The following is a 12,082-nucleotide window of genomic DNA, read 5'->3' as shown; positions in this document are numbered from 1 at the left end:
GGCACAACGAACGTCTGGGCCTATTAGACATAGTCATATTATTATTATTATTTTATAAGAAATTAGTTATATTAATACACCAATGCATAAATGAATGTCCATATAAACCTGCTGCAAAGCGTTAGTGGTGGGAGATTTCCCTGCCCTGACATCCTGCAGACATCCTCCATGAAAGGCTCCCCTCGAAAATGTCACCTGAACAATGCTGGCTCCCTCTTCGACCTTGCTTTACGTCCCAATTTGGTCTCAATCACAACATAATGAAATTGCACTCCAAAACAGATCCCTTTTTTTAAAAATTACTTCCTCAAATATAGCTCTCACACTTCAAGTTATTTATTGTTAACGTTCACTTGGTTTTGAAACATATACAGCAGCCATCACGCATTTGTTCCTTTTTAACTTACAAAAGAATAAAGAAAACATAGAAGTGGACGCAATAACGATTATTATTACACATTTAACCGCATTCTCGTGTGTTAGCCAGATATACAATTCCCTACTTTATTTAATAAGTCTAAAGGAATACATTAGTTTACAATATTAATATGATAAAATATCAGGTTATCCCCGTAAATAAGAAGTGGTGGCTTATACTTCAAACCTGATCCCACCCCCCCCCCCCCCCCCCCCCCCGCGCGCCCCCCGGTCCGAACAAGTGAAGCAGCATTCCTTTTCGTTTCAACAACATAGACTACGTTTAAAACATCATGAGGAAGGTCCAAAACATGGTTTACAAAAGGTCCAGAAACGACGTAATTGCTTTCAAGGGCAGCCATTTCTGTAATGTTCAAAAATAGACTCCCCTCTCAGAGATGTCAAGAAAATGTGCCCTGATCAGCTGGTGCGCCTCTGTGCGCCTCGTCTCCTCCAAAGCAAAGGGCCCACGTTACCAGCCTTCATATGTTGTGCTCATATGTGTATATATATATATATATATATATATATATATATATATATATATATATATATATATATATATATATATATATATATATATATATATATATATATATATAAACACACACATATATGAATATAGTTCTTGCATGGGCTCATCCGCAGGTTCACATAGAAAAAGTGGAAAGTGACAGTACTGTTTTAAGTCCTACCACGTTCTGCCGTAGAGGAGGTTTGAGCTCACCATGTTACTGGTGTAATCTACAGCAGATGTGTCTATCTGGGCCATGTTGAGCTGGCTGTGCAGCGAGGGGGGGCTGGGAGACATCTCCTCCAGCTCCAAAGCGTTCACCTGCTGCTGGCTTTGATGCTGGCCGAGGCTGCTGGTCGGGGAAGCGAGCACAACTCCGGCCCCGTTCTGCTGCTGGCTTTGTTGCTGGCTCTGTTGTACCTGTTGCTGGTTCGGCGTCGGCGTGTTGGAGCCGTTCTGACACGGTTTACCGTCCTTCACCAGCACCGGCACGGCTACGCGCCTCGGGGACTGCGCCTGCTGTTGGCACAGGTTACCGTCCTGTTGCTGCTGCTGCTGCTGCAGCTGCTGCGTCGCCTTGTCCTTGGCCTGTCGCTTCATCTTGTACCGGTGGTTCTGAAACCAGATCTTCACCTGGGTCGGCGTCAGGTGGATCATGCTGGCCAGGTGCTCCCTCTCGGGCGCCGACAGGTATTTCTGCTGCTTGAACCTCCTCTCCAGCTCGTAGACCTGAGCCTGCGAGAACAGGACGCGCCGTTTCCGTCTGGGCGCAGCGTGGAGAACTGGCATGGATTTGGTCGCGTCAGCCATCCCCGAGAGACCCCCCATGCCGCTCATGTTCATACCTGTGGAAGGTCCCATGAATCTAGAAACTTAAAAATATACATACATATATGTGCGTTCAATAAATAGAAGAGGAGAACACTGTTTCGCCTGAAATAGTCTCTATCGATTATTGGCTGATCATTATTAAAAGCTTGAAAGCTTAACAAAACACACGTGGTAAAAACAATAATAATATTCACAATAATAACAAATAAATAATAATAATAATAACAAATAAATATATTAGAAATGTTCTATTGCCAAAGTAAAGAAGTTGAACAGACATGAAATAATGATCTCCTTTTCGGTTAATTAGTAATAGCCATTTTAAATTAAAGATGTGCTAAAAGTGTGCACACAATTTGTATTAACTTGTTATTGTTTGCCCCACAACATAAATATCAGAAAGCGATATAAATATGAAATTACGTGCGCTTTCTTCCCTCATTCCGGAGAAAAAATAAATAAAATAAATTGAATGTATTCATCATTTATAAATAAAAAGAGAAAACGCGTATAAATGGAGTAAATGACTTACTTGTGGAGTATCTCGGATCAGGGTTGGAGCTGTACCACCCTGTTGCCGCACTATTCCGCATGCTTTCCTGGTACGACGGGAGGTCTCCCATGTTGCCAATGCTTCCATTGCAGTATCCCCCCATCGCGCTGTGGGAGAACTGGGAGACGGCGTGCGGCATGTGGTACGTGGTGGCCACGGCGTTATGGCCCATGGAGTGCTGCTGCATGCCGGTCTGCACCTGAGGCTGTCGGTAGGCTCCCAGTGGAGAGGTTAGGTTCCCTGCGCCGTCCATGGCACTAAACTTCTTGTAGGTCTCCTCGATTGGACTCAAAATATCTGTCACTGAAAAAGGCGTAGTGTGCTTTGGGCTCAACGACATGATTCAGAAAGCAGGTAGATTTTTGTGTTCGAGCAGATCAACCGTGTTGTTGTATCGGCTCCCTCCTTAGTGGATGTCTACGTAAGAGAGTGCTTGTAGAGCGCCTGAGATCCTATTGATCGCCTTGGAGAAGGAGGCGAGCCCAGGGCGCTCTTAGCCCGGGTTTATTGGAGCCAGGAGCCAGGTTTACGACAAACACAGGGGGCGGAGCGAAAACTCCTAAACCATCAAACAATCCTCATTGACATTTTAGGGAAATAATTCATGCAGATGCACATTGCTTTATATAAAGCTGCATATACGTGAATAAAACGATGGCACACATGTACGATTCTGTGCTTTCTGGCAGCTATAAACAGGTGAGAATAACCCATTATGTTTTGCAGATCAGCTGATCTAACCACATATGACTATTTTGCGTCAGTAGGGAATTCCACTCTTTCTAGAAACTTTGAGAGCACTTTGAACAGACACAAGGGCCACCGAGCGTCATCAAAGAGGCACAATGAAGTTGTGTGACCGCCTCATTTATGCTTCTTAAGCATCATTTCGCCCCAGCAGAAAGAAAGACACCAGAAAGAAAAGTCCAAATTAGCTCAAAATGATAAAATGCTGAAAGGGAACGGGAATAATGATCCGACCTGTGAGCATATAGCCATCTTACCTTCACAAACAGGCATATTATACAATATAACCAGGCATATTATATAATATACGGGATTATTAGAATATTTTCTAAGGCTGTTTGTTTTTTCTCGCATTCATTCCTCTTCTTCGTCGAATGGAATTAGGATACATCGTAGTTTTATTAATATGTTCCAAATATACAATTTATCCGACTGAAGGCAATAGGAAGACAATATTGTAAGCATCCAATCCTCAGGTCCGGTCACTGCATGCACAAATAACACTTTGCAGTCTTGACCCGACATTGTAATCTCTGAGCAAACTGACTGGCGCCAGGGGAAGAATCAGAGGAAGAGACACACAACGGGGGGGTCAGAAGAGAAAAGAGCTACTGCAAACGGCAATAATGAACAGCACTTAATGTAGCTCCCCATTAAAGCCTAACATGTGTCCTTTATGGATCTAGAACGCATAGCTCATAACCGTTCAATAATTGAGAGGGGTAGAACATCACGCTCATAAAGGGCTAAAATCATAATACTGATGATGTTTTTTTTTTCTTCTTTTTTTTCCATCTCCATCAACAGTAGGCAGCAGCAGGAGCAGGTGTTCTGTCTTGGGCTTATTTTCTACACGTGAAACGTGTTCCCATCTTCCTTTATTAGAGGATGGAAGCACTCGTCTCCATGAAGCCCACTAATGTAATTTAGCGTGGCACGCGGCAAGTAGCTGCCGACCGTAATTGATCAGTTGAAGACGTGACTTGGTCAGCCATCAATTAAAGGGACGTATCAAGAACACCAATCTCCAGCTAACTCGACAGTCCGGTTGTAATAAATATTCTGTACCGAATGTTTTTTTGATAGCAGACAGGATGGCTGGATTCCGCAGAGGATTTGATGTGGAGTGGCTGCACGTTATTGTTCCTGAGGTAAAGCAAACAGTGCGTGCGTATTCCAAAATCAGCTGGAGTTGATCGAAAACTACCCAAGTGTGGTGATGGAGGGAGAGGGGGATGGAGGGGGGGGGGCGCAAAAAGTAAAAATGTGTTCGACTGGAGTGGTGTAAACAGGTTTAAACCAAATGCTGCCACTATAATAGGAGCCTTTTTCCGATCACATCATCAATAATGAAAAACCACAACGTATTTGTTAAATTAAAGAAACATTTCATACCTGCAAATATTCCTGCACTTGTCCAGACGTCTGTGCGCCTTTTCCACTCGTCTCTCCTCGGCAGCATGGTGTCTTTTCATGGCGAAAAGAAAGGTAGGCCTCGGCCCAGACCTCTAACATTATGTAAATGAGGCAAACCTCTCAACCTCGTGGATTACTGAGTCAGAGAGCAGGACCCTGGTCCACAGACCCTCCACATTACGATCCCATAAAAATCCGGAGCTGGTTGCAACGCTTTAGAAGGTCTTATAGTCCAAATGCATGTATTGTTTTTGATCCAAGTTTACTTTTTACTCGTTCGTTGAATGTGACGTGGTCAAGGCATCGGCAACGGGAAACACGGACGCGCCAAGGAGGTGAGAAGAAGGCCCAGAAAAGGTTTGTAAATACATTTGACACATTTATAAAGACAGCAATTGAATCATTAAAAAATAATAATTAATGTGCTGAAAATGTTCCCTTTTTTTGATACCGTTTTACAGCTGTTTATGTTAATACTTATTGGACCTATAGCTCGTTGCTGCATGTGCATGGCGCTATGTGATACATGCTGACAAATATCCTGCAAAATATTCATAGGAAATCATCTAAATTGATCATTGCAGCAACCAGGATTTTCACTTATTCTCTTGGGGTTGATAAAGAAACCAATATTTAATTCCCAGAATTACGCAAAGGGCGGTGTGTTGCTTTGCGTTGTAACGGGTCTTGCTTTAACTTAATAATAGACGCTTTTTAAATGTCTGGTCCTTGACAAGCTACAGACAACTTAAGTGACAAACGTTTTTGATTGTTTCACCACAAATATTTGACGAGATTGTACAATGACGTAATTGCTTACAAGCCAGTTCAATTGTGTGATAACAGAAGGATACCAAAGTGTCCAATGTGTGCCAATAATTGTTTGCAACCAGCGACAAAGTCGTCTATCATCGTGTCCAATAATTATAAGAATTATTGGTGCAAAATTGCCCAAAATAATCAGCGCTGACTTCAGACATTTGGACCAATTTTACGGAATATGCTGCGTGAACGTTCTTCTGGCCATTTGATCGTTGTTGACCGGAAGCGAACAACAATCCATTTATGTAGTTAATATTATCGAGACAATCTTTTTTTCCGATATCATCACCCCCCTCAGCTCAGCTCACCACAGCAGATGGACCATGGCGCATGGTTACTGAAGTGCTTTTCTCCATCTCGTCGTTGTTGGTTCAATACCCTGAGAGATTTGGAGAGATGGCTTAAGGGCCGGGGTCATGACCTGCAACCTCAACCACACACCGGCCGAGTGCAAAGTGCAGAGCACATGGGGATCATTTTAGTCTCGAAGGCCCTAAATCTCTAACTTAACTTTTAACTTTTTCTCTGTAATGCGATTTAAAGATGTAACAAAACGGTAAGAAGTTCCCAGCTTTATTATCTATATAATAAGGTCATTTTTGGCAATTGAATGGTAAATCATGGACAAAAATCATGATACTTTAGTTTAAAGAGTAGTTGCTAGATGCCGGTGCAATTCAATCATAAAAGACAAATCCAGGTCGAATCTTGCGTGCGTAATTAACGCATGACACAGGGACCTTATGGAAATATGAGAACACATATTCTTTCTTGGTCGTTTGTTCTGGCATTGATAGATTTTCCGTGATTTCTCATTTGATTTGGTATCGGTATCAGACAAATAAATATGGCTTTTGGTTCCCACGAAGAAGCGAGACTGATGATCCGCTTCGAGTGCGTTGGCGCATCGGGTTGCGTCGTTTATGACATAAATGCAATGAAATTAGAAAATACTTTTTAGTGATGTGAACTTTTTCAAGTATCATATTATAAAAATGTAATCAATGCAAACAGGAAAAGGGAAAATAATTTGCTCATAATTCCTTGTCCCTTCAAATCAAATCAGAAATGTACTATCGATACAAATTTAAGTCGATTCCAAAATGTCTGTGGCTCTGCAAAGTGTTTTCTTCCCAGGTATTGAACACTGTTTTTCCCAGTGGGTTATTACGCAGACAATATAATAAACCGATTTTAAACTTGTATACTGACACAATCTTGCAACAAGACACACTAATTGTCTTCCTCGCAGCAAATGCGGGTATTTAAGCCACCGCACATCTGTATGGCGGCCGGCCCGCTGAATTGGAGAGGACATTTTTGGGCGAAAATTCCACACCTGCAAGTCATTGTAGTGCCGTTTAGATCAAATACTTTCTCTCCCCTTAAATCACCGAGCAGTGTGAGAGTAAAAAGCGGGCAGGTGCATATCTTTCAGCTGCACTACTTGAAACAGTACGGTTCCTCAGCTAAGTAGGTTAAAGGTCCTCCCAAGTGGAGAAAGTATGCGACAGGCCTCTTGAAGACCGTATTCTTCTGCGGGAGTTTGCATTCATGCACAATTAATGTCGGTTGATGGACGAAATGATGCTAATAGAGCGCCGAAAACAGAATGTGGGCTTCTATTGGGATGCTGACCATAATCTGACTGAGGAAAATGCTGGATAATTGAAATTTGTAATAGGATTAGAGAGCAGAGTTTTTAAAGTTCACTGTATTGTGGGTAGCACTTGATTAATTTATAGCAAAGGTTATAATCAGGAACTGAGGGAAGGCCACCTTGCAAATGTTGTGTTTTTCTACTACTTCTCCTGTTTTTACTGTGCAATTGTTGTTAAATCATCTGTGTTCCTTGAAATAAATATTGACTTTTCAAGCCATTAATCCAAGGCCACAGAACGCCAAAGAAAACAGAGACAGAGGGATGTAGAGTGATAAAAATAAATAGTAATATAGTAACCATAATAGAATGTGAAAACTTATTGTTTAATCTTTTGTGAAAGAGATAAAACCACAAAAAATATAATTGATATGATCCTACTTGGAGAAAATCTGTCCCATCTTGTGTGAGATTGTAAATTCAAACATGTATAAAAGAAATACATTAAAGTGTGACTTGAAGCCACAGATTAAAGGCCATCTTTCACAAGTGGATATTGGCTTCTTCTTCAGTCTCAGACTAAGCTGATCAAATGTGCGCTAATGTAATTAGAAAACAAGTAACAAGGTTTTTTAAGAGAGCTAAAATCCTGTGTGAGGTGCCCACATTCTGTAGGTGAAATATCATTGTGTTTAACATTATTTACTATTCTAATTATATAAAGAGACATTTATATATCACGCGTCAACCCCACCCATGTATTATTTTTCAACCATTAGCTTATGCTCAGTTTTAAAGAGTTTTTAAATCCAGTAAATCAATTGATGACTAACTACACAAAAGTAAATTCTGCAAGTCTGTTGCCTGAGATTTGGAGGGGTAAAATACACATTTCCACCTTTCTGGGTCAGAAACGGCTTTAGCCTCCTGAAATTTGAGGTACTCAGCTGTCTGTGAGTGCTGCTGTCCCCTGCATTGTTTGGAGTGGCAACATTTTAGCATAGCCGCTCTCTTTTGTAGCAACAATTAAAAACACACACACACACATACGCACACAGCAGATCAATGCAGATAACCAAGGCTCCAAGGGGGCCCGGGTGGTCCACTTCTCGGCTGCATTAATGGTGGCAGCGGTGAGGGCAGGTAAACAAAGCTGTTAGAGAGTACGGTTGTGACTCAACCACGGCTTTGTCACCCAGTTACTCACATGGCAACATCTGCCAATCTCTTTTTGCCCTTGGCAGCCAATTGTTGTGATAAGATGAGGCCTGTTTGATGACACTTCCGTAAAATCTAAATATACAAATTTAGTTTGCTTTACTGCAGAATGCATACTTGTGATGGAAGTGTAGATTGAGTAGATTGAGAGTGTAGAAGTGTATAGAACTTTTTTTGTACTGTTATCGAAGCAAGAGCTGTTTAATAGCTTGTGTGTCATCTGTTTTTTGTTTTTTGTATTTATTTTTTAGCTAAAAATACATCACACATTTGTTCTGGATGTGTTTTATGTCAATTCAAAAATAATATTCACACCTTGTGGATATTATTCGTCAGATTAAAAGGCAATGTGTTTTTTTTTACATATATCTGCAAATTTTGTTTCAGTCCCTTTCATTTTCTTTTTTGGTGCTGTCGAAAACGTTCAGCTGGATAACAATCCATTTGTAGATATTTCTCCCCATCATGTGTAGAAAAAGAAATAATAATAATAATGATCAATCTTGGTTTTACAGGGGAAATTAATGCAAATAGCTGAAATCTGTATCAAGTGTTTCCCGATGTCCATTTATGCCAGAAAGTCATTTATTTGGCTTGTTTTGGTGTAAAAGTCAAGGGTCACATCTTCTGATCAAAAGTTTCAAAGCACTTTGAGTGCTGCATGTGGAGACGGAAACTTTTTAAATTGCTTCACAACTCAACAATGGAAATGGGAATATTTTTACCTGTATCTTTATCCCCACTTTGGGATGCTTTTATCGAGTAGGCCCCCTGATAGACTACCATTATTTAGATGAATCCACATAAACACATCACAAAAACTACTTCAAATTCTGAATGTATTGATCCTGAGAGATACGAGCACTCACCACGTGTTGCAATTTAGAATATAAAGTCGAAGACCATTTACTGAGCTGAGTGAAAAGATTATAATTTTTGCTCGCTTTCTTTTCAGAAAATGACGAGTGAATGAACTGCTGTATGGGGCCGCAGAAGATTACCTGCAGATGTATGAAAACATAATGGGATTATACATCAAAAATATGTAATAAAGTATTAAGATATTGTAAAAATGTCGTCATATTCATAATCACTATTGAACTTTATTTATTTTAATACTGTGGGTTTTTAAACCTAATTTTTGTGTAATGTGATATATTTACCCTTGTAAAACACCCACATATATATTTATGGATTATATGAATTATTTTTTTATTTTATTCAAATAATACTTCATCCCATCATTACTTCGTGTGAACAATATTGTGGTTTGTAGGTTGTAAACTACAATTTTATTTTATTTAGCTAACTATGTACAACTGCATGCTTTTGTGTACTGGCCATTTGTTTTGTTTGTGTGATGAATTGGTTGTTGACAGAAATTATACTTCAACCAAGTCAAATCAATAAAATATGAAATGTGTAATATTTAAAACCTTGCTCGAGGCCATGTGCGGTCTCCTATGTTGACCTTGACATGCTGATCAGGGTTAAAACAGAAATATTTCTGTTAATAGAAAAAAGGAATATTTTCTCTTACAAAGTGAATAACAGTCTATTGTTGATAAATTATTTCAAAGAGAACATATTACAATGTAAACTATGTGAGCTTACCCAAGAAGTTAAACAACATCCTTTATACAAGCTGTTAATGCTTAAGAGCTAAAGCAATAATCTTGTGTACTTAAAGTCAACATTTAAAGCTAAAATGTAGCCTATTCATCTCGAGGTGCCTCTTATAATATTAAAACCCACACTTACCATATTTTCAATTATTCACATGAATGTCCTGCTAAATTCTTCAATTTGTCCTCTGTGGCCATGAGAAGAACTACATCAATTTAAAAAGGGTCAAAAGTCATTAATGTTCAGCGTCCCAATAATAATAGCAGCAAAAATCCTTTAAGTGAAGTTCATTTTTCTTGACCTATAGTCTAATGAAAAACAGGAGCATCAGAGTGAAACGTCTGACTTTCCTGACGTAAGAGGGGGTGTTTTGTGGCGATATCATCCAAGTTGTTTGGTAAAACAGTGAAAATAGTTTCAATATAAATGTTCATATAAACTACGGTGGCTTGAATTACATTAAAAAAATTTGAACCATTGCGAGGCGACTATGTGAATTTCCCATGAATCAGAAGTGAAGCTTTATCTTACATTTTTGCATCTCTTCATCTTTTTATTTAAGAAAATAAGATATTCATATTACACAATCATAACAATGCATAGAGTTGAAAGGTGTTTTTACTTTTCTGTCTGGTGACAGTCCATGCGTCCAAATATTCATTTTTCTTTGTGAGCCCCACAACAGAATAGACTACACGTCTGAACATTTCAAAATACTTGAAAAACTTGTAAACACAACTGCAGAACAATATGAAATGTAAATTACATAATTTCCATTTTTATGTGTTGAGCGAATTGTCTAACTCGTTATTCATTTTAATCAGCATCTTGAAATGAAATCGCTCATTGGTTACGTTGTGATCACTGTGGACAGGTTACTGTCCTACCGATTAAGCATTATATCTCATCATAACACCATATGATGCTTAAAAATATAAGAAATATCACAGTTTGCACTATTCTAACATCTTATATTTATTAATTATATGTTATTTCTTTTGCAAGGATTCAGTTTTGACAAATTGTTGAATGAGGCTCCAAAGGTGGAACGACACAGCTTTGTATCTAGTATTTGTCATCTGATCTATGAAGATGTATTTGCACTAGAAGGTATTTTATTATGCACTTTTACACATAATAATTCCACAGAATATTTTGGAGTGGAAGAAGTGGATATGAAAATGTTTGCATCCATCATTGTCAATCAACGATGTGTCAAAAAACAATATTCCTAAAGCCTTTGTTCCGTCCGAAAAGCTAACAGAGAAATCCAACGCGCTTAAATCCCTTTGTCTGACATTCTGCTGCTCTGCAGAAACAACAAGTCAGCTAATGGCTCTCTCCGTGTTTGTTGGTTTTGTCCGGTCGCGTTCCAGTGGTTCTTCCCCTCTGGAAGGATGTCGGCTCTCGGCGCCCGGCCATCCCTGAGGACGCTTGATGTCATCTCGTCTACCTGATCATTACACCACCTGCTCTTGTCTACAATGCGGCCCTCTCTCTCGCTGCGCCGCCACTTGAGATGCTTGGCTGGCCTCTTCTCTGAAACCGTCGCGAAATCAGCCGCTTCCGACGCTGCAGACTGTTCCTCCTCCTCCTCCTCCTCCTCCTCCACCTCCTCGTCCTCTCTCCTCCGTCCAGCCATGTGTGCAGGAGCCAGAGAGAGATGCCTCCGCTCGGACGACTGGTTCCCAGTCGAAGGGGAAAACACGCAGGACGCCCTTCAGCCACCTGCTACCCGCTCACCGCTTGGATTTGATTTATTTATTTTGCAGCAGTGGCCGAGCACAATAGGATGGATGCTTACAGGTTATTTAAACAAAATGTACAGTATTCACACTTTGGAACAAGTCACAGGAGTCACAGCAGCAAACACACAGGTACTGAAATGAATGACGGCTGAGTTTCATCAGTCATCGGTCCTAATATTGTGCTTATCGGCTCCTTGTCACGGCTAGACGTCAGTAACAGCTGTCCTGTCCTGTCAAATTAGTCGTGTGCGCTGTCAGGAGTCCCTGCTGGAACTCCCAAACAATGGCACCAACCAGAGTCTTCATAACCAAACATACCATCTACCGTCATTCATGACAATACCGATTCACATAAATGGGGAAATACTAACATGTTGGTTCATGTAATATATAAACATCTGCTGTGGAATACCGTTTTTTCAGGAAAAAAAGGCCCACAGATGTTGTTATCCAATCTATTCTTGGATATAAGCTTCTTTTATACACACCTTTTATATTGTGTTCACTGTATATTGGTAAGGTTGATAAACAAGTTTGCCAATTAACTTTGCAAACCATTTTCTAACATCAACAACCCGATGACTTTTTTG

The 12,082-nt window shown here is 40.0% G+C and overlaps 1 protein-coding gene across 4 annotated transcripts; it reads right to left on the bottom strand.

Annotated features, from left to right (window-relative positions):
* Window positions 1–312: 312 nt before the first annotated feature.
* Window positions 313–4,571, bottom strand: nkx2.4a (NK2 homeobox 4a). 4 transcript variants are annotated; one of them, XM_078089808.1, is made up of 3 exons: window positions 4,458–4,569; window positions 2,295–2,618; window positions 313–1,776 (listed from the first exon to the last, which is right to left on the bottom strand). In XM_078089808.1, the coding sequence occupies exons 1-3, from the start codon at window positions 4,522–4,524 to the stop codon at window positions 1,109–1,111; spliced, it is 1,059 nt and encodes a 352-aa protein (XP_077945934.1). In that variant the 5' UTR covers window positions 4,525–4,569; the 3' UTR covers window positions 313–1,108. The 4 variants fall into 4 exon arrangements, with proteins under 4 accessions (XP_077945934.1, XP_040055929.2, XP_077945933.1 ...); XM_078089807.1 differs by having other exon boundaries at window positions 1,095–1,803; window positions 4,458–4,571; XM_040199995.2 differs by lacking the exon at window positions 4,458–4,569 and having other exon boundaries at window positions 2,295–2,816.
* Window positions 4,572–12,082: the final 7,511 nt, after the last annotated feature.

Source organism: Gasterosteus aculeatus, chromosome 15 (assembly GCF_964276395.1).
Source record: "Gasterosteus aculeatus chromosome 15, fGasAcu3.hap1.1, whole genome shotgun sequence".
In the NCBI taxonomy this organism is placed as follows: Eukaryota; Metazoa; Chordata; class Actinopteri; order Perciformes; family Gasterosteidae; genus Gasterosteus; species Gasterosteus aculeatus.
This window is presented reverse-complemented; position numbering and strand designations above follow the sequence as displayed.